We start from the raw sequence: 20,460 nt of genomic DNA, 5'->3' as shown, positions 1-20,460 counted from the left end.
AGATCTCTAGATCAGGGCTGCTGGGAAGAAAACACAGGTTGCAATCTGAGTACTTACTGTGGCAACTAAATTTATCAAGGGTGCGGGAATCATAAAAGGATTGTATAGAAATGAATCCAGTTATCTTCGGCTATGATAGAATAGAAACATGCATCGATTAATCTATCTTATTCTTGTTATTCAAATAGTTAAAACCATAAAAACATTAACATAACCTAAATGTGGTTTCTACACTTCTGCAGGTAGGACACAGCTTCATCCCCCTCAGATTGAGACCCCGACACATATCATCGTATTGAGGGATAGGATGATTTTAAGGTGGAGAGTTGCTGAGTCTGATTAATGAGAAATAGTATCTAGGATTTGCTATAGTGGGATGTCATCAATCATTCATGAACAATTACCTGAAAAGATCACTAGATCAGGGCTGCTGGGAAGAAATCACAGGTTGCGATCTGAGTACTTATTGTGGCAACTAAATTTATCAAGGGTGCGGGAATCATAAAAGGATTGTATAGAAATGAATCCAGTTATTTTCGGCTATGATAAAAGAGAAACATGCATCGAACCATCTATCTTATTCTTGTTATACAAATAGTTAAAACCATAATGACATTAACATAACCTAAATGTGTTGTTGTTGTTGTCTGCGGTTTCTACACTTCTACAGTCGGCGCTCACCATCCATCGCGCAGTTCTATGAGTTGTTTTGAAATTCAAATTTTTTGTGAAGAATTGAAGGACCCTACTTCTTTCGATAAATTCTCATTTCGACGCCCATGTAAGTCTGCAAACTTTCCAAAAGGCACATCCTTGGAGTCTATAGATTCATATTATCCCTAGTTTAATAGATTTTATGCCACCCTTATCTCGATAGCCCTGGAGACAGATCTACATTCAAATCGTCAGAAAATGGCTTAATTATTAATTGTTCTTCCTTAAACGTCATCTATTTCAAATTTCCAAAAAAGAAATTTTAGTTTATATAACGTTGATTCAAAATATCTGCATTTGTATAGGGTTTTTTCCTACGGTTATAGCTGTAGGTCGATTGAAAAACGTAACAGTCTCTATCGCGGCGAAGCGTTTTGCGGGCCCCAAATCGCTGCTCAACAATTCCATCATAATCGTTTCTTGGGGTCCAAAATTTGTCGTTAAAGCTTAATAACTTTTTTAATATTCAACTAAACTCAAAAAGGGTGGGCATTATGAGTAGAGCTGAGCAGCTCCAACCCAAATGTTATACGGTTTTTGGGATTTACTGTTAGACTTAACAAGCAGGAGAGCTAAATGGACCGCAAACGGTACAGGCAAGCCCGATTGAGTTTCTCTGTGCATACTTAGTAAGGCAGCAGCCACCTGCCGTTTTCAACTTTTTTTTTTAATTGTTTTTTTTTCTTTTGGTCTTCAACTTTTAGGGGAATTTTTTAGGATTGGGCCGGGGTGGCTACCGCCACCTAGAATGGAGTTGTTTTTTGAGTCATCACCTGCTTTCCCATCCAAACCTTCAGAATTAAATATTCCTGAAGACTTGCTTATGTCAACCCCTATAACTTCGAAGTTATTATCTTGCAATTTTTTCCCTAAAGAATTTAATGGTATTGCTTGACCTTGCTTCCTTGCAACTTTCTCCGATGTCTTCTTCTTGTCAAATATTTTCCCGCAGTCGTTTAAAATTTTGTGGCGAATTTTATTTTGATCACATGTGTACCTTCTTAGAACTGCATTCTATGTTATTTATAGACCTATGTACCCACTTGATTTCAATGTTAATTAAAACCTGTGTAATTATTTTCCTGTACATTTTATTATTGGGTAAGTATTGCTGACATAATTTTGTGGGAAAGTCCATGAAGATGATCCTGTGCGATTGAAAGGCTCCGACCTATTTACTATTCATAAAAAATGCGCAGTACATAGACATTGAGGGTAAGTGTTATTCTTAACCTTCTTATAATTCAATTATAAGTAACTGCTCCCCCTAATATGTTTAACTAAAACATTATAGGTTGTTATTCAAGGAGGTTCCTAAATTTCAGCTTTCAACATTTCAAAGTATACTTTTACTAAAATACTTGTTAGGAGGGCTGCAGGATCTTGAAATGAACACAAAGAGATGCTGTTAACGCTGTTAAGATAACATACCCACAATGTTAAATCAACAAGCAAAGCGTTCATATAAACATCCTAGAGTTGTTGCGTAGATTTTTAACATCCTGGGATATTATATTAGTTCTGCAACTGGTTTTTTTTTTTCTACAGGAAATCAAAACAATTACCTGATAATCTTAGAGTTTTGTTTCATTCTCAGCGTTTCAGGGTCATCTGCTACTTGTGTGAGTTTCCCTTTGGCCTTTTCAAATTCTGCATGGTACTTCACCTGTAAACCATAAACATTTTAAATGCACCAATTTTAGTAGTAAAAACAACCAAAATTAAACGGATTTTACAGTGCATATAGACCGCAGACAAGCTATGAAACATTTGTATCCTCCAATTATTTTTTATCTTAATGGTAAGAGAAATAAAATTGTTGTGACATTTTTCCTCTTTAACAGGGATGAACTTAAACTTCAGGTTGGGAGTTGTTCTTGTATGTTTGCTGCTTTTGATCTGGATTTATTGAGTCTTCGATTAAGGGTTGCACACTAGGATGGGCCGAAAAAATGTTTGTTCTTTGAATCATTTGGGGCTAGTGGGGATATACTCATTGAGTAAAAATTATGAACACTCATCCAAGTCGCATAAAAAAATTTCAATTTCCGAGGTTCTGACTCGGAACATTTTCATTTTCGTACACTCTAATTTCATCGTTTTTTCGATGACTTACCCCATAATTTTTCACAAGCATAAAATTTGCGTGAAAGGCTAGTGAAAATACTTTAACTCAACACAAAAGGGGGCTAATCCCCGAAACTGAGCTCAATTGGAGCACTTCATGAGGTTCTGAAATAGATTTGAATACTTAAGAATCGAATTCACTAAAAATTACATGCTCTTGGCAGATGGTGATTTTCTCGACCTACCTCTCTTTAAAAAAAAAAAACCCGACTAGCGCCCAAAACGCTCTTTAGGATGTTTTTTAAGCCCATGAAAAATCCTGACGAATAATTTTGACTTTTTGAGGCTCTGAATTCCGGTCAAAGTAAAAAAAAGGCTATTTTTAGTAATCAACGCTCTAATGTGGCTTCTATTTTTCATGCTTTTTAGTGTTTCTTAGCGAATTTCTGTTACCATTAAGTGAGAAAAAGTTACCATGTGACGAAATGCAAGTATCAAAATAATATAGCTCAAAAAATTATTTCAATTGGCTGCTGAAACAGGTGGGGGGAGGGAGAGCAGCTCGCGAACTCTTCAAAAACTGCAGAAACCGGCTGCTCCCTCTGACCCCAGGAAAGCGAACATCAGGACATAAGCAATTCTTTTTCTGCTGAAATGTATTATTAAAATACTGCTTGAAATGCATTATACTATTGGTTAAATTAACATGCTGCAATGGCACAACACATGCATCATAAATGTACATCTCGAGGCAGACCCTGTCATCGAAGCATAAAACTGCTACGAGATCAGAAGTAAACTACGTTGCAAAAATCAGGAAATAAATCATGTTAAAACAACAAGCACAAAAAACAATTTAAAAAAAAATAAATATTAAAAAATCAGCCTCACAATCAGGAAGAATAATATATAAACAGTTGATTTATGTACAGATATGTTGTAACGATATGTAGATATACAGTTGATTAAAATGCAATGCACTGCAAAATCTTCATGAAGCTGCTTACATAATGATATTATTGGTGTAAGGACTGGCTTTACGGTATTATCAGAATTGCCAAAGAATTGGGAAGATAAAATTCCCTGACATTTCCCTGATGCATTAGAGTAAAATTCCCTGACAATTGAAGATATGCCAAATGGTTAAAAGGACATAATTTGAAATAGTTTTCCGGCAAAATTTGTGTTTCAAATCGTCACACCCATCCTGAAGAAGAAATGAAGGTGAATTAATAATTTTTCGCTGTTTTATCATCTTCCGTGACTTTTTAAAATTCCCTGACATTTCCCAGTATACCGTGACTTGGCAACCCTGTATTATCCTTAGAGCTGAGTTATTTAGAATGGGCCAGTTAAGAGTAAAAACAAAGAAATCTATTAATCTACATTTTCTTGGATCAGGGAAGAATATTTAGTTATCACTTGCCTAAAAAAAATACAACTTTAATGTGCCACATCAAGAATGTACCAAGTGCTTAACAATTCACTTTTCAAAAATGCTGAACTTTGAAGTTTTCCTGATTCTTCTACATATGCAACTTTTTGCCTGCTTTCATGCTAATATAAAATAACAGTGAAGTAGCCCAAAGCCCACCATGTCAAGGTAGTCGCATGTCAGGCATGTTGCGTTCAACCCTTAATCTATTACTAGGGGGCTACGCCTCTGGCCGCTACACGGCCCAACCCCCTAAAGGCACCCTCGGCCGTCAGTGAGCCGCTTCGCGGCCCTATTTTCAGCCTCCTATCAATGTTGGTTTTATTTTTCCCCTAAAAAATTACGATATGAGGTATACTTTACTTTTAAAATGAAATTTTTTTGTTTATGATGAATAAAGAAAAAAAAATTGAAGTCAAAAGGACGCGTTTTGCAATGACTGATTAATGAAATATTGCAGTAAAATAACGAATAATCAAGTCAAAGTAGCTGAGAAGATAGGAATCGAACCCTCATCTTGAGACATGTGGGCGTATCCGACGTCTTAGACGACTTGGCCACCACTCATCTTGATGTAACCGGGGCGAATCTTGTGTTGATAAGTAGAGCTGATGCGCAGGCTGTTCAGGCACTGCGCAACCTCCTCGGCCACTGCACAACCTTCTGCGCATAGCGGCAGCAGGTTGAGGAGCATTCTGTAAATTCGCTCACTTTTATAACTTGATTGTTAAAAATACTTGGGTCCTATTTCCAAAATCTGATTAGAGCGGGCTCATATAGGGCCTTTTGCCCATTGGTAACCACAAAAATCATGGAAATCGGCCCGGTAGAACGCTCAAATGAACTATGACAAAAAACATAAATTTACATTGTTTAAATGGGAGAATTTGCAACTTTACCACGTAATATAAAAAAACCTGGATCACATTTTGAAAATCTGAATGGAGCGGGCTCATCTAGAGACAATTGCCCGTCGATAGCTGTAAAAATCATGAAAATCGACCCAGTAGAATTCTGGAACTAAATGTTACAAGTTACGCAAAATTAGGAGGTCTCGGAGCTTATAGTATAGATTTCGTGACGGCTATTTGCTTATTAAAATTTGACATTTGACACCATTATCTGTCTTAAATGTTTCCCTTAAAATATCAACTCAAATGACTTACCATACAAAATTAGCTTTAGCAATATGCAATTTTCGAAGAAATAAGATCTATTTCAAATCTGACAGTACATTTGTAGTATGTGATTTAATTTTAATTTACTTCTTAAAGCGTAAAAGTTGAAGTAACAAATTAAAAGAGCAGATTGATTAGTTTCATTAAAAATTTTAAGTGTCTGTAGGTATTATTCATGTTTTAGAAAAATGTCTATTATGAGGAGCAATAGCTACCCTGTCACGCTAATGAGGTCCGAGACGGAAAGCCGAGACTATTTTTGCTAATTAATTGCCGTTTGTAAGTGGCAGGGGTTTTTGATACTTTCCGCAAAGCATATAGAGTGCACATTGTTGGGAGAAATTTTACGGATAGGTTATCACCTAGAGAATAAATGGGAGCCTCATACTACTTGGGGTTTTTAGAACCATCTGTGAATAGACTACTGGTTGATTTAACCCGATTTTTGATCAGATGCCTATCAAGCTAGAAATTAGAGAAAAACCATCGGAAATCGCCAAAATCATAGCCTTCCAACACAGGTCGCACCAAGTTTTAAAATCCATATTTAAAGGTGTCAAAATCTTCTCCATGATCTCACTTAAGGATCTTACCCAACAATTTGAAAATTCAAGCCATTTTCGATTTAATATTACTTGTAGAAAATTTTGTTCTCCGGCGAGCCGGGTAGCCCTATCAAAACTACCTTATATTCCTGATCCAAAAACATCATCGCCTTCGTGACTTGGTTCCTGATGGCTAACGTCAAAGTCAATTTGATGTTTCTTTTTTCGCTTTAAAGTTACCGAGATGTGAGCATACTCACACAGGTAAATGAATGAAGTTTTAATTTAGGATTGCAAACTAAATAATCGTAGTGAAACTTCCCTTTTGTTGTTCTCTCATAACCCTATAGTTCATGTTAACCTTCATTACCATGGTACAAATTCTGTATAACTACCTCTACGTATGGTTTATGTAAAAGCGAACAATACCAAGGTATGACAAAAAGTGAATTTTAATACCCTGCGGGGATCTGTTCAATGTCACAAAATCCTAGAAGTCTGGTTTTGAGCAACACCCAAATTAAGGATTTTGAGGGAGCGTTAGTAGTTCTACCAATTAATCTATGCTGAATTGACACAAGAACTTCCAGAAGTCTCTAGGTGAGAATAGAAGGTATGTACTAAACTAGATAAATACGATTTGACCCCGAACAAATTGCTTAACAAACTTTTCCTATGTAACGTCATCAATAGGTCCTCCTGGACAAAATACCAAAAGTTTACCACAGTCCGACCCTGGAACACCCCCCAAAATGCCTAAATTTCAAAATGGCGGCCATAATAAGGCCTCTGGGATTTCGGTTTTTTAAAATAAGCATGTAGTGTCATATGAGGTATTAATTCCTATGTAATTTTGGTCGTAGAATTCAGATATGAGGTCAAAAAGTATCCCGGTCAAAGGGGGTGCCCCAAATCCAAGATGGCGGTCAATTTTGAGAGGCAGGAGGGTGAATTTTTAAAATGCGCATATAGGTTCATAGGAGGTATCATTCCCTATGTAATTTTGGTCGTAGACTTCATTTATGGAGTCATAAATGCCCTCCGGTCCAAAAGGGGAACTCCAAATTTCAAGATGGCGGCTAAATTTGAAAAGCAGGAGGGTGAATTTTTGAAATTTTTACGTGACACGGCAAGTGAGGTATCATTTCTTATGTAATTTTGGTCGTAGATTTCATTTATGAAGCCATGAGAGCCCCCCTGTCAAAGAGGGTGCCCCAAATCCACGATGGTGGCCAAATTTGAAAGCAGGAAGGTGAGCCAAAAAAACAAAAATCACGTTAGAAGGCAGGTTGGCTATCAAATTCTGCGTATTTTTAGTCAAAAAGTCTGAATGAAATTTAAAAAATTAATTTTACACATAAAAGAGACGTGACATGCATGATGGTGACCATCATGGCTGTCCAGGGTATGAAAAGATGTGAACAGGAGCACCTAAGAGTTATGTTTGTTAAATTTGAAGCACTTACATTCCCAATGCAGATAAGGATATCGTGCACAATCGTCCCCTCAACGCCCATTATCTCTCGGACACGTTCATTCCTGACACGTTCTCTCCTCGAGATTCCAGCCGATCTTCGCCAGAAATCCATCTCGGTCGCCTTGAGCATTTCTTGGGTCCGCTTCTTCAACTGCCACACTTCACTGCCATAGGTGATAATAGGCTTGACAACCGAGTTATAAATCCTCTTCTTGTTGTCTTTGGAAATCCTTTGGTCCCAAAGGATCCCATTAAGCATGGTGATGGCTTTCCTTCCTAGAAGATTACGGTCCCGAATGGCCTGATCCAGCTTCCCATCCGAAGTCAGCTTCACCCCCAGGTACTTGTATTGTTCGCAACTTTCTATACGTTGACCATCCTCCAGGACTATGCTTTGCTGAGCACCTCCAACTGACATCTTTTTTGTCTTACGGACACTAACCTCGAGGCCCCATTTGCGGTACTCCTCCACCAACTTCCGGGTCATATACTCCGCGTCATCGTGATCTTGACTTATGACTACCTGGTCGTCAGCAAAGCATAGCGTGAACAGTGTTTCCTGGTCATTCAGAGGGACGCCCATGCCGGCACACTTTCTTTTCGACGGGGACGATTGTGCACGATATCATGACCAAGCAATTGGTATGGTATGGGCATGTGCAGAGAATGGCTGATACCAGGTTGTCAAAGAAGGTGTTGGAGTGGGTCCCCCCAGGTAGGCGACGGAGAGGGCGTCCAGCCAAACGGTGGGTAGAGGGCATCCATGAAGAGATGGAGAGATGCCAGCTTCCGGAGGATCTCTACCATGACAGATTCCTGTGGAGAATAGGCGTCGCAGAGCGCCCTAGCGCGCCGTAAAAGCGGCTCATACATACATACAGATAAGGATATTAAACATGACCTACAAACTCCTGTCAATATGGGCGAAAATCTGAATCAGCACATGTTGATTCATAGCCTGAGTCAGGATTGTCAGGATCTTCTTCTTGGGGTGTCGCCAAGTTTATGAAGTCTTCTTAATTTATGCATAAGTCTGAGCAGCATAAGTTCATTTTCTGAAATTTTCACTTTCATACCGCATGCTGTACCACACCTTTTTATTTTTTACAATTATACCGAATAATTTCACGCAGCGATTTCGGACTGGAGGCAAGTTGCTTGTAATAGGATAAATTTCGTCGACATTTTTATTAAAGCATTGCCATTGACGAGCATTCGGATCGGCTCGTTCTATCCAGCTTTCTCTGTTCGTTTAAAGCTTTGCTTAATTTCAAGAACCTTTAAGTATTTTTGCATAGGTAAAGATCCAATATAAGCGTACCAAATATAGTTATGCTTTTCCGATTCTGTGCATGTGAGAGGTTAAATCGCAGCGAAAGCCAGAACGTATGGAACAGAAGCTGCTTACATAAACATAGATCGATTCTGTGACGGATTCAAAGGATGTTGTGAGCGATTGTCTTGGACTTTCCGCAATTAATATCACATTCTAAGTGCAAAGAAAAATTTATGTCCTCGAATATATTTTTTTTAAAAAAACGAATAGGTTCGAATCGTTTCTGTTCACAATTCAAAGTTCTGTTCCTTACAACCGGTGGATTCGAGGCGTGTGCCAATGATTTGGATAAGTTTACTTTTAGTGACTGAATTCGTCAAAATTTACCTCTTTTTTACCAACAAAAGATAGATTTGGTGAGAAATTGACTGAAGGCGCGTATCTGAATTTTTGGCTTCTTTTAAGGTAAGTGGAGTGTTTAATAAATGGTCCATTTCCTTGGCACCCGTCAAATACTGCCGTGGCGTCAGATTACTTAGAAGAAAGAATTTAGCGTAGAACTGTACGATGATTTGAATTTATGAATCCAAACAATATAGGTTTGCCCTCTTTTCCATGGCCCTCGGTGGAGTGAAGACCCACCATCTAAAACGTACTGAACTTTTACTTCATTATTCCGGTACTTAAAGCAGGTATTTCAGATTTTTCATCCTCTGTGTCTAAGGCATCTGAACTTGAATTCTGAGTTATTGTGCACTAATCAGCGAGACACCTTACCTGCCATTTATGATTTCTGGACTATGATGGTCACCATCATGCATGTCACGCCTCATTTTTGTGTAAAATTAATTTTCCTAATTTCATTCAGACTCCTTGACTAAAAATACTTAGAGTTTGATAGCCAACCTGCCTTCTAACGTGATTGTTGTTTTTTTGGCTCAACTTCCTGCTTTCAAATTTGGCCGCCATCGTGGATTTGGGGCACCCTCTTAGATAGGGGGGCTCTCATGACTTCATAAATGAAATCTACGATCAAAATTACATGAGAAATGATACCTCACTTGCCATGTCACGTAAATATTTCAAAAATCCACCCTCCTGCCTTTCAAATTTAGCCGCCATCTTGAAATTTGGAGTACCCCCTTAGACCGGAGCTTTAAACGAACAGAGAAAGCTGGATGGAACGAGCCGATCCGAATGCTCGTCAATGGCAATGCTTTGATAAAAATGTCGACGAAATTTGTCCTATTGCAAGCAACTTGCCTCCAGTCCGAAATCGCTGCATGAAATTATTCGGTATAATTGTAAAAAATAAAAAAAAGGTGTGTTACACCATGCGATATGAAAGTGAAAATTTCAGAAAATGAACTTATGCTGCACAGACTTACGTATAAATTAAGAAGACTTCATAAACTTGACGACACCCCAAGAAGAAGATCCTGACAATCCTGACTCAGGCTATGAATCAACATGTGCTGATTCAGATTTTCGCCCATATTGACAAGAGTTTGTAGGTCATGTTTAATATCCTTATCTTCATTGGGAATGTAAGTGCTTCAAATTTAACAAACATAACTCTTAGGTGCTCCTGTTCACATCTTTTCATACCCTGGACAGCCATGATGGTCACCATCATGCATGTCACGTCTCTTTTATGTGTAAAATTAATTTTTCAAATTTCATTCAGACTTTTTGACTAAAAATACGCAGAATTTGATAGCCAACCTGCCTTCTAACGTGATTTTTGTTTTTTTGGCTCACCTTCCTGCTTTCAAATTTGGCCACCATCGTGGATTTGGGGCACCCTCTTTGACAGGGGGGCTCTCATGGCTTCATAAATGAAATCTACGACCAAAATTACATAAGAAATGATACCTCACTTGCCGTGTCACGTAAAAATTTCATAAATTCACCCTCCTGCTTTTCAAATTTAGCCGCCATCTTGAAATTTGGAGTTCCCCTTTTGGACCGGAGGGCATTTATGACTTCATAAATGAAGTCTACGACCAAAATAACACAGGGAATGATACCTCCTATGAACCTATATGCGCATTTTAGAAATTCACCCTCCTGCCTCTCAAAATTGACCGCCATCTTGGATTTGGGGCACCCCCTTTGACCGGGATACTTTTTGACTTCATATCTGAATTCTACAACCAAAATTACATAGGAATTAATACCTCATATGACACTACATGCTTATTTTAAAAAACCGAAATCCCAGAGGCCTTATTATGGCCGCCATTTTGAAATTTAGGCATTTTGGGGGGTGTTCCGGGGTCGGACTGAGGTAAACTTTTGGCATTTTGTTCAGGAGGACCTATTGATGACGTTTACATAGGAAAAGTTTGTTAAGCAATTTGCTCCGGGTTAACCCCCTTTTTTTCGTATTTTTCCTTGACTATAAATCAAAAAGACTATGCTGCATCTACCTGTCTACTCTGAGGCTGAGTTCTAGGAGCCCTTTAGACAATTTTAATTGTATGTCGTAATTGGCAAGCAAATTATCACTATCAGCGCGCGGACCATAGTATGGTTTCAGAAAATCTGTATGTAGATGAATCCAGGTTCGTTATGAAGGCTCATTCAAGAAATTTAAATCGCAATTTTCAAGTTCTGTCAGTCATCTTTCACCGCTCCCATGCTGAGCATAAACAATCCAAAGTAGTGATAAAATGACTGTATCCAGAATTTACAGCAATATTTTCAACTTCACAATACCTACTGTCCCTCTGTTTCTCATTAGAAAAATAGATAGATTAGTTCGTAGAAGTACGTAGTTCATAGGGAGAATCAAAGCAATGTGTCACTCAAGGAATTTTAAGTACATCTATTTAAGCAAACTATATCATTTTGAGTGAAGAAGGGCCCTGATATGAGAATTTTCTCATGCTCATCTTTAAAGTAATTTTTTGGTTTACAAAGCTTACTAACTTCGTGGACCTTTGATAATGTTTCGAAAACCTGGCTGCACATTTGATATAGGCATTTTCTAGGGATAAAAATAGAGAATTGACCGTGTATTCGAATTCTACTACGCCAACGATGCGCCTCACTATGTCAAAACCAAATCTCAGAACCTAGTGCTCTCATTATTTATAATGTTTCTTTTTGCCGATGATATGCTTTTTGTGGTTAGCAATAAGGATCTATCAAGATTAGAGATAGATGTTTTTATTCTTCTGAACATTTTCCGACAATGGGCTGATTTGAATTTCTTCCAGTTTAACGTAGACAAAACTAAATACATGCTTTTGAGTACCAAAAATATTGTAGGTTCCTTTAACATCTTGATTGACAACCAAGAAATTGAATTGGTCTCCATATTGAAGTACTTAGGGATTCTTTTGGACGATAAGCTAAATTTTGATAGCCATATAAACAGCATCTGCAGCAAGTTACACTCTGCCATATTTGTAATTAAAGTCCTCTCTAAATATTGTGATATTAGTGTACTTATGTTAGTTTACCACTCCCTATTTATGTCCCACATTAATTATTGCGTAACTATTTGGTCAAATTGTAAAATTGCTCTCCTGGAAAAAGTCTTCATCATCCAAAAGAAGGCTCTAAGAACCATGTTAAAATTAGCGCCAAGAGAGTCTTGTAAAAATCATTTCATCGATCTCAAAATTCTATCCGTTCCCTCCCTCGTAATTTATAGGTCCATTTCGAATTTTATAGTTGATATGAATAGCTCTATAGCTCCTACGAATCTCAGTAATAATAAAATAAACACTAGATTCCAGGCCATGACTAACGCAACAAGGAACAGCCACTCTCTAAGGCGCGGCCGAATATTTTTTGAAAAACTTCCCGCAAACCTGAAATCCAAATACAGGGACCCAAATTTTCTAAATGTACTAAAACAATTTTTTATTGCCAAGTGTTTGTATAGTGTAGCAGAATATTTAGCTTAATTTCTGTAATCTCTTTTCCCTTCTTTTTTTTCTTTTTTTTCTTTTATCCTAACTAATTTTGACATATTTGTTTTCGCCGTTATAAATGTGCATTTACAAATAAAATAAATTATTATTATTATTATTATTATTATTATTATTACTCTACGAACCTGACCATTGATATCTCACTTCGTACCTAAATCTGCACATTGTAGGGTTTCACCCTAAACAGTAATTTTAGCCCCCATGTTCGGTTTAGGCCTTTTCCCAATGTGAGGATGATTTCTGACTGCAGATTCGGATTCTGCGTCCGGAAGCCGAATACCTACTAGCAGGTTCAGCTACTACAACTTCTCCATGAACTGGCATTTGGAACATAGGTTTTGTGGAAAATGTAACCTAACTGGAAATTGCAAAATTGAAATTTGTCGCTGATACGGGAGCGGCAGGGCATTACAGGTTTGAACTTGATGGATCATGTAACTAGAAAGTATAAAAAAGTTCTTTGGCACTCAGTTGGAGCACTGGAGTCTTTGAAGTTACAGTAATCTCACGTAATTTTTTCAAAATTTGTAGAACACCCCAAAATCTGGGGATAAAAGTATGTTGTTTTCTCAAAATAGAGGGGTTCGGATACCCAAACCTTGGAAAGGGCTCACGTAAATTTTGGTATGGAGCATTTTTGGTCCTCTGACAATTTTGCGTCTTGTAGAAAATTTTCAAGTAAATCGTGGATTTTTGAGAGCACCCCTAGACCCTTCGATATTGGATATGGCGACCATTTTGAATATGTTGCCCCGGAGTAAAATAATGATAAGAGCGATAAAAATATTAGAAGCCCGTAAAGAAAGAAAGAAACGGATAAATTTAGTTTGATGATATTACCTATCTCCCAATCACTTGTTATCCAATTCTAGACGATAGCTATTTCGATGTTACATACACATCATCATCAGGTCACTTCGACTTCGATTTGGTAAACACTAAAAGTCACATCGTATATTATTAAAATTTACTAAAAAACACTATTAAAACACTCGTGGGTGCACCAGTCACTTACTTTAAGCACGTTCACTTATTTACGTGCACTTACTTTAAGCTTTTTAATGACCTTGAATTTTCTAACCAAACGGAGAATCCTTCGTTTAAAACCACTTCTACCATAATAGGTATAAATCTATGGTTAACCTTGCAGATTTTTGAACATTGCCCAAAATAAACACCCAACCCATTAACTGTAAAATTTAACTGATTTAGCCAACCCGGAACAGAATCAACTTTTACACCAAATGCGGGAACAGTTCAAGAGTGAAGAACATCTACAGATGAAACTAGGAGTCACAGCTTTAGACCAAGCGGAGTAACAAAAAAATTGTCAACTTCTAGCAGCCGCATCAGATTAAAAATTATATATGAATCAAATTCAAAGCCATTAAAATCTCTATATTTGTAGCTCCAAAATCACTGATGACCTAAGACTTTACATGTTCGAATAGGAGTTTTTATTTCATCCATTAAATATAAAATTCGAATAGAGGGAAAAGCTAGAAAAACTAAAATTACCAAAGGTAAAATTGTTTAAAAGGACTCCATGGTTTGATTATCTAAATCATGTGACGGGTCCAATCATGGACGGGTGCACCCATGAGTGTTTTAATAGTGTTTTTTAGTAAATTTTAGTAAATTTTAATAATATACGATGTGACTTTTAGTGTTTACCAAATCGAAGTCGAAGTGACCTGATGATGATGTGTACATAACATCGAAATAGCTATCGTCTAAAATCAGATAACAAGTGATCGGGAGAAAGGTAATATCATCAAACAAAATGCAGCCCCATTAAAAGAAGTTCAACTTTAAATTAGGATAAATTTAGGTTTTTTTGAAGTTTTCCCTGCATTCCTGGGCGTCTGGCGACAACAAAAAGAATTAAGGGTCTTTGAAAGTTTGCCATTCCATTCTGATGTAACATCTATACTTGCTTGTTACAAATGTTTCAGCTGTTAGTGTCATAACAGGGTGTCTAAAAAATTTCACACATGAAAAATTAGCCAAATTTAGGTACATTTGACGGTTTTGTTTATTGCAGGCACCGTACATTAAGGAATGCAAGACATAGGAACCAAGTACAATTTTGTATTCCATGAAGACGGCATGAACTTACTTTCAGCGAATTTTTTCTCCACTGTCGTTACAGAGTGTCCAATAAATTTGTAGGGCGAAAAACCGGTCAAAATGGAGGTATTTTTCACGATTTCTGTGTATCTGGAAACACCGAGCAACAAACAATGAAGAACCTATGGTTCTGATGAATTTTGCGCTTCCAAACTGGAGGTATGGACTTGCTTTTAACAAATATTCGTACTTTCAATGTCAATACGGGATGTCTAATGAACCTCGAAATTGAAAAAAACGGCCGAATCGAGGTATTTTTGACGTTTTTGATGTGATTGTGGGCACCGCACAATGAGGAATGTAAGACATAGGAACCAAGTAGAATTTTTTATTCCTTACAGAGGATATGAACTTACTTTGCACAAATTCTTGGACCTCCACTGCCACTACAAGGTGTTCGAATAAATTTGAAAACGAAAAAACAGCCAAGTTAAGGTATTTATGACGTTCTCACTGTCATTTCGGGCATTGCAGGGTAAAGAATGTAGGACATAAGAACCGAGTAAATTTTTTTATTCGTTACAGACGGTATAAGACGATTTTTAGAGCTGCCGAGCAAAATTTTTGGGCATTACCAAGCGAAGTGAGAGTGACCCAGGAGAAAAGCAAAAATTTTCCCATAATCTATAAAGTGTGTGCTAGGTTTGTACCTATTTTTTAACATCTAGCGTCAAATCCTTGCCACAAACTAGAATATAAAAAATACGGTCAAAATGCCAAAAAAATCGGAAAAATAACGATTTTCAGGCTCTGTAACGGCCAGGTTAATTTTTTTTTTGTTTCAAAATCTTTTCGGCTACTTCGTTTCAATCATATGGAACCAATTAAGACCGAGCAATAGAGTTTGATCCAAAAACGGCTTTTTTCGCCCGCCCCCCCCCCCCCCGGAATTACTTCAAACTTTGTCTACCTAACCTACTCATACTTGAGCGCTTCTTTACCCAAATTTTCAGACCCCCAAAAAATGTGGGCGGGAAGGAGACGCTAGGATGGGTGGAAGTTAAAACCTGTGAACCTCGATATCTTTCGGACGAAAAAAGATATTGAGGCCCGGTTTGGACAAAAAATCGTCTAAAATTGCATACTTTAAGATTCTAAAGGTCAAAATCCCAAAATTACATTTTTAAGTTAACTTATGTGCTTTTTTTCAGTTTTTGAGGAAAAACAATTTCTTTTATTCAGACTAAACTGAAAGATCACATTCTTGTATTTGAACCAAAACCAGTTTTTTAAATTGTTCGTCTTTTTCCGCATCCAACGAGTGATCCATTAAGCTGGGAAAACGAAGGGTTTGCGAGTTACGGACAGTTGAAGTTTTCGCTCAATGCGCGTCAATCGATTTTCGCGCGTTAAAATATGGTTCTAAAGCCGGATTTGGGTGTTCATAAATCAGATTAAATGTTCAAACCGTGCAAAATACATTTTTAGGGATTCTTGAGGGTCGCTGAGTTCAGAGATTACAGATACCTTCAAAAATTCTTTTTTTTTCGCAGCGCTTCTTGAGAGGTCCACTGAGCGGCCGCAGAGTTAACGTGGTGCGCGGGGATTTGGTATATTCCGAGTTCCAAAATCACCCATGCCCCAAACCTACCACGAGCCGCGAGGATTTGCATTTTTATACTTCTTTCGGTCATCTCTTAGGAAAATTATTAAAAAGCGACCGAAAAATCAAGACCTGTGAAGATTAGAGGACGAGTCTCAGACATTACAGCATCTACTTTAAAGAATCATAACTTTGCTCAAAGTCACTTCTCTGGGACCGACTTTGATTTATTCAAAAGTTCAGACTGTTTACTTTCAGGAGCAAGTCCTCTTTTTTTTTTCTCGATAAAATCCGTTAGGTTTCAAGTCACAATGCAAAATCTGAAAAATTGAACATTTCACACCATAATACAATGTCGCCACAATGCACAGTGGCAAAAACAAACCATGGGGCCATATAATGCCAATAGCCCAGTAAACGAAGCATTTTGATGGCCAAAAATTAAAATACGGCTGGACTTAGGCCCAATCGATTCTTCATATGAAAAGGTGTTTTTAGCCAAAAGTCCCCATAAATCCCCGTGGGGGATTCCGCACAGTGGTCCGATGAAGTTGAAAATTGGACATATTTTCAAAAATTCACTGCGGAGCGAGAAATAAACTTGGAGAGCTCAATTTTTTTTGAAACTGTAGGTAATTGAGTCTACTTTTCGAATAAACTATAGTTTTAAATGTCAAAGTAATTTGAAGGTGATTAAAATTGAAAGAAATTGAAAATTGAGAATTATTGACCGGCATTTTCCGCATTTACGTCCTTACGAAGACCCGAATCGAAAAATATCCTTCAGTAAAAGTTGTAGATCGTTCTTTTAGCGTTGATTTGGTATATTACAACATAGGTTTATCTTTAAAATTGAGGGAGCAAAAGCGCAAAAACGGAGCGGGTCGACGCGCGGCCGCCTATGTTTTGAATCGTAAACTGGCGATTTTAAGTGGCACATGATGGCAGTGATGGTTAATTCACCTCTGTTCGTCTACTTACGACCAAAATCAATCATTTCCATTATAAAGGCTCTTTTCTAAAGCGCCAGGGTTGCCAGTTTTCGCTTTATTATTTAACTGTTCACTAATTCGCTCTGGTAGCGATTCAAGTAATACTTATGGCTTTTTGGACGACTTTTTAAACCTCCACCCCTTGTGAAGCAACAGTGCAACTACATTTCAATACCCTTTGGAATCGAGTAACTGCCCTGATCCCCCCCCCCCCCCAATTTTCCAGAAAGTGACAGAGAAAGTGTGAAAACTGGCGACTTTTTGTTTTTATTCAAAATTATTAAATTTGTATTTAAAGTGGGAGGCTCACTAAGACTTGACTTGACTCCCCTCCCGCTTCGTAAGACCCCGTGAGCCAAACTTAGACCTTACACCCCCCTTTTTTGAGTAGCTTACGCAAGGTTTTTATTATAGTGTAATGTTTCAGGCTTGCGCTCTTCAGCGTGTGTCAATTAACTTTTTTTTCTTCTTCTTCTTTTTTTTTTTTAAATTCATGCGTTTTCTGTAAAGAGTTACGTAACTCACCAAGCGCGGGCCTGTTTGCAGACTTTATCTCTAGGCCCACCTCAATACCCTGCAAGGCTCAATGAGGGGATTCCATTTCAAAATTTCGGTATGACCCTGTGAGCCAAGTTTAGGCCTTACCCCTCCCCTCTTGAGAACCTTACGTGATACTTGAACGGTTTCCTAGTTTGGCCCAAGAAGCATAGTAAGTACATTCCATGAAAAATACAATTTACCAAAAGTTTTAATAGTTCGTTTTTGTAGTGGTGGTTCAGTGTATTGTAACCTACTTTGTTCATTTATTGTTCGTAGGATAGGTTTATTTTGGAAAAATGAGAAACTAATGGTGACAAGGAGCTTTTTTATGTTCGTCGTATCGCTAACCGGTTGATTACACGAATGAAATGGACACGATATAAAGGCGATAATGCATTTTTCTTGCGTTATCGATGCTTAGAATCTGCCTCAAAAAAAGTGTGCCACAGATCGGTCCATAAAAAATAAGACAGTGTTTTTGTCCATCCGACGGACAAGTAGCACAGGCAATAACACTATTTTCCATTTTTTACCAATTTTTCGTAGTGAATTGGCAAGCACATGAGAATTGGAACTTCAAGTTTTAGACTCTTTCCATGGTAGATAAGAACCCGTGCAAGAATTATTTCATCAAGGGATATTTTCGTGGCTCCAAGGAGAGCCTAGCACGGTAAAAAGATATAGTTCTTATCGATTTTTTTAAAACGAATTTCGCGTCCTTTTTTTTCTTCTTTTTTTTGGAAGAGGGAAGACTGAAAAATTGGGCCTCCAATTTATAGAGACCATATTTTAGTAGATTAAAATGTTGATAATCCTTTTGTACCACTTCAGAGGCAATAGCGAGAGGCAAGTGAAAATTTCTGAAAATTCGAAGATATAATAATGTGTTTATTAACCTGTATATTGCCTCTTAGATGGTACCAAACGCGACCATTACCAGATAATTTTAAAAGCTACTTTTTCAACTTTGAAAATTCTTTTAAAATCGAAGGCCAATTTTTGCCTAGTTACCAAATTATTAAAAATATTTGACGAAAATCACTGCAAAGCCGATTAAATCGTGTTTGCGACCTTGATTTTAGTGCCAACTTGCCCAGCAACATATTTACTACAGTTTCTTAATGTCTTATAAATAACAAAACTCTCATTTTTTCATGCTTACCAAGCCTGGTGGAAAATTAGTGGAAAGTAAAAATGAAGAGTCTTAAGCCATATCGAACGATTCAGCTGAATTACTCGTATATGCGTACACATGGAACAAGAAACCAGACATCTAGGAAACCAATAATTGCTCTTGATTTTTCATGAAAATATTTTCTCAAAAACCGGAAGCAGATTTTCTGCATGATTGCAAAGTCACTTGAAAAAATCTGTAAAATTGTGGAAATGGCGGTCGCAAATGTGTATCCAGCTCTTCTGCGGCATATGGAGGACAACAGATTATTTTTATCCAACATTTAATTAGCACGCTTCAATGAACAACCAGATGCAAGTATCAACTCAAGAAATGAGGACTAAAATTTTTCCGATTTTTATTATGTTTACAAAGTATGAATGATTAAACAGCAATGGCGTAAATGAAGGGCCGGCGAGCCCACGGCTATTAGGGGCCCAGTCACCTCCTGAAATTTTGAAATGGAATCCCCTCATCGAGCCGGCCCACGCTAGGTGAGTTACGTAACTCTTTACAGAAAACGCATGAATTTAAAAAAAAAAAAGAAGAAGAAGAAAAAAAAGTTAATTGACACACGCTGAAGAGCGCAAGCCTGAAACATTACACTATAATAAAAACCTTGCGTAAGCTACTCAAAAAAGGGGGGTGTAAGGTCTAAGTTTGGCTCACGGGGTCTTACGAAGCGGGAGGGGAGTCAAGTCAAGTCTTAGTGAGCCTCCCACTTTAAATACAAATTTAATAATTTTGAATAAAAACAAAAAGTCGCCAGTTTTCACACTTTCTCTGTCACTTTCTGGAAAATTGGGGGGGGGGGGGGATCAGGGCAGTTACTCGATTCCAAAGGGTATTGAAATGTAGTTGCACTGTTGCTTCACAAGGGGTGGAGGTTTAAAAAGTCGTCCAAAAAGCCATAAGTATTACTTGAATCGCTACCAGAGCGAATTAGTGAACAGTTAAATAATAAAGCGAAAACTGGCAACCCTGGCGCTTTAGAAAAGAGCCTTTATAATGGAAATGATTGATTTTGGTCGTAAGTAGACGAACAGAGGTGAATTAACCATCACTGCCATCATGTGCCACTTAAAATCGCCAGTTTACGATTCAAAACATAGGCGGCCGCGCGTCGACCCGCTCCGTTTTTGCGCTTTTGCTCCCTCAATTTTAAAGATAAACCTATGTTGTAATATACCAAATCAACGCTAAAAGAACGATCTACAACTTTTACTGAAGGATATTTTTCGATTCGGGTCTTCGTAAGGACGTAAATGCGGAAAATGCCGGTCAATAATTCTCAATTTTCAATTTCTTTCAATTTTAATCACCTTCAAATTACTTTGACATTTAAAACTATAGTTTATTCGAAAAGTAGACTCAATTACCTACAGTTTCAAAAAAAATTGAGCTCTCCAAGTTTATTTCTCGCTCCGCAGTGAATTTTTGAA

General features: G+C 37.6%; 1 protein-coding gene across 3 annotated transcripts in view; it reads right to left on the bottom strand.

Annotated features, from left to right (window-relative positions):
* Positions 1-20,460, bottom strand: part of LOC109040615 (LIM and SH3 domain protein F42H10.3) — a 165,321-nt gene that overhangs the window by 76,394 nt on the left and 68,467 nt on the right. For all 3 annotated transcript variants that reach the window (XM_072297269.1, XM_072297267.1, XM_072297268.1), the window contains exon 4: positions 2,280-2,380. In XM_072297269.1, the coding sequence (XP_072153370.1) occupies positions 2,280-2,380 (101 nt within the window). The remainder of the gene's footprint in view (positions 1-2,279; positions 2,381-20,460) is intronic.

Source organism: Bemisia tabaci, chromosome 2 (assembly GCF_918797505.1).
Source record: "Bemisia tabaci chromosome 2, PGI_BMITA_v3".
NCBI lineage: Eukaryota > Metazoa > Arthropoda > Insecta > Hemiptera > Aleyrodidae > Bemisia > Bemisia tabaci.
This window is presented reverse-complemented; position numbering and strand designations above follow the sequence as displayed.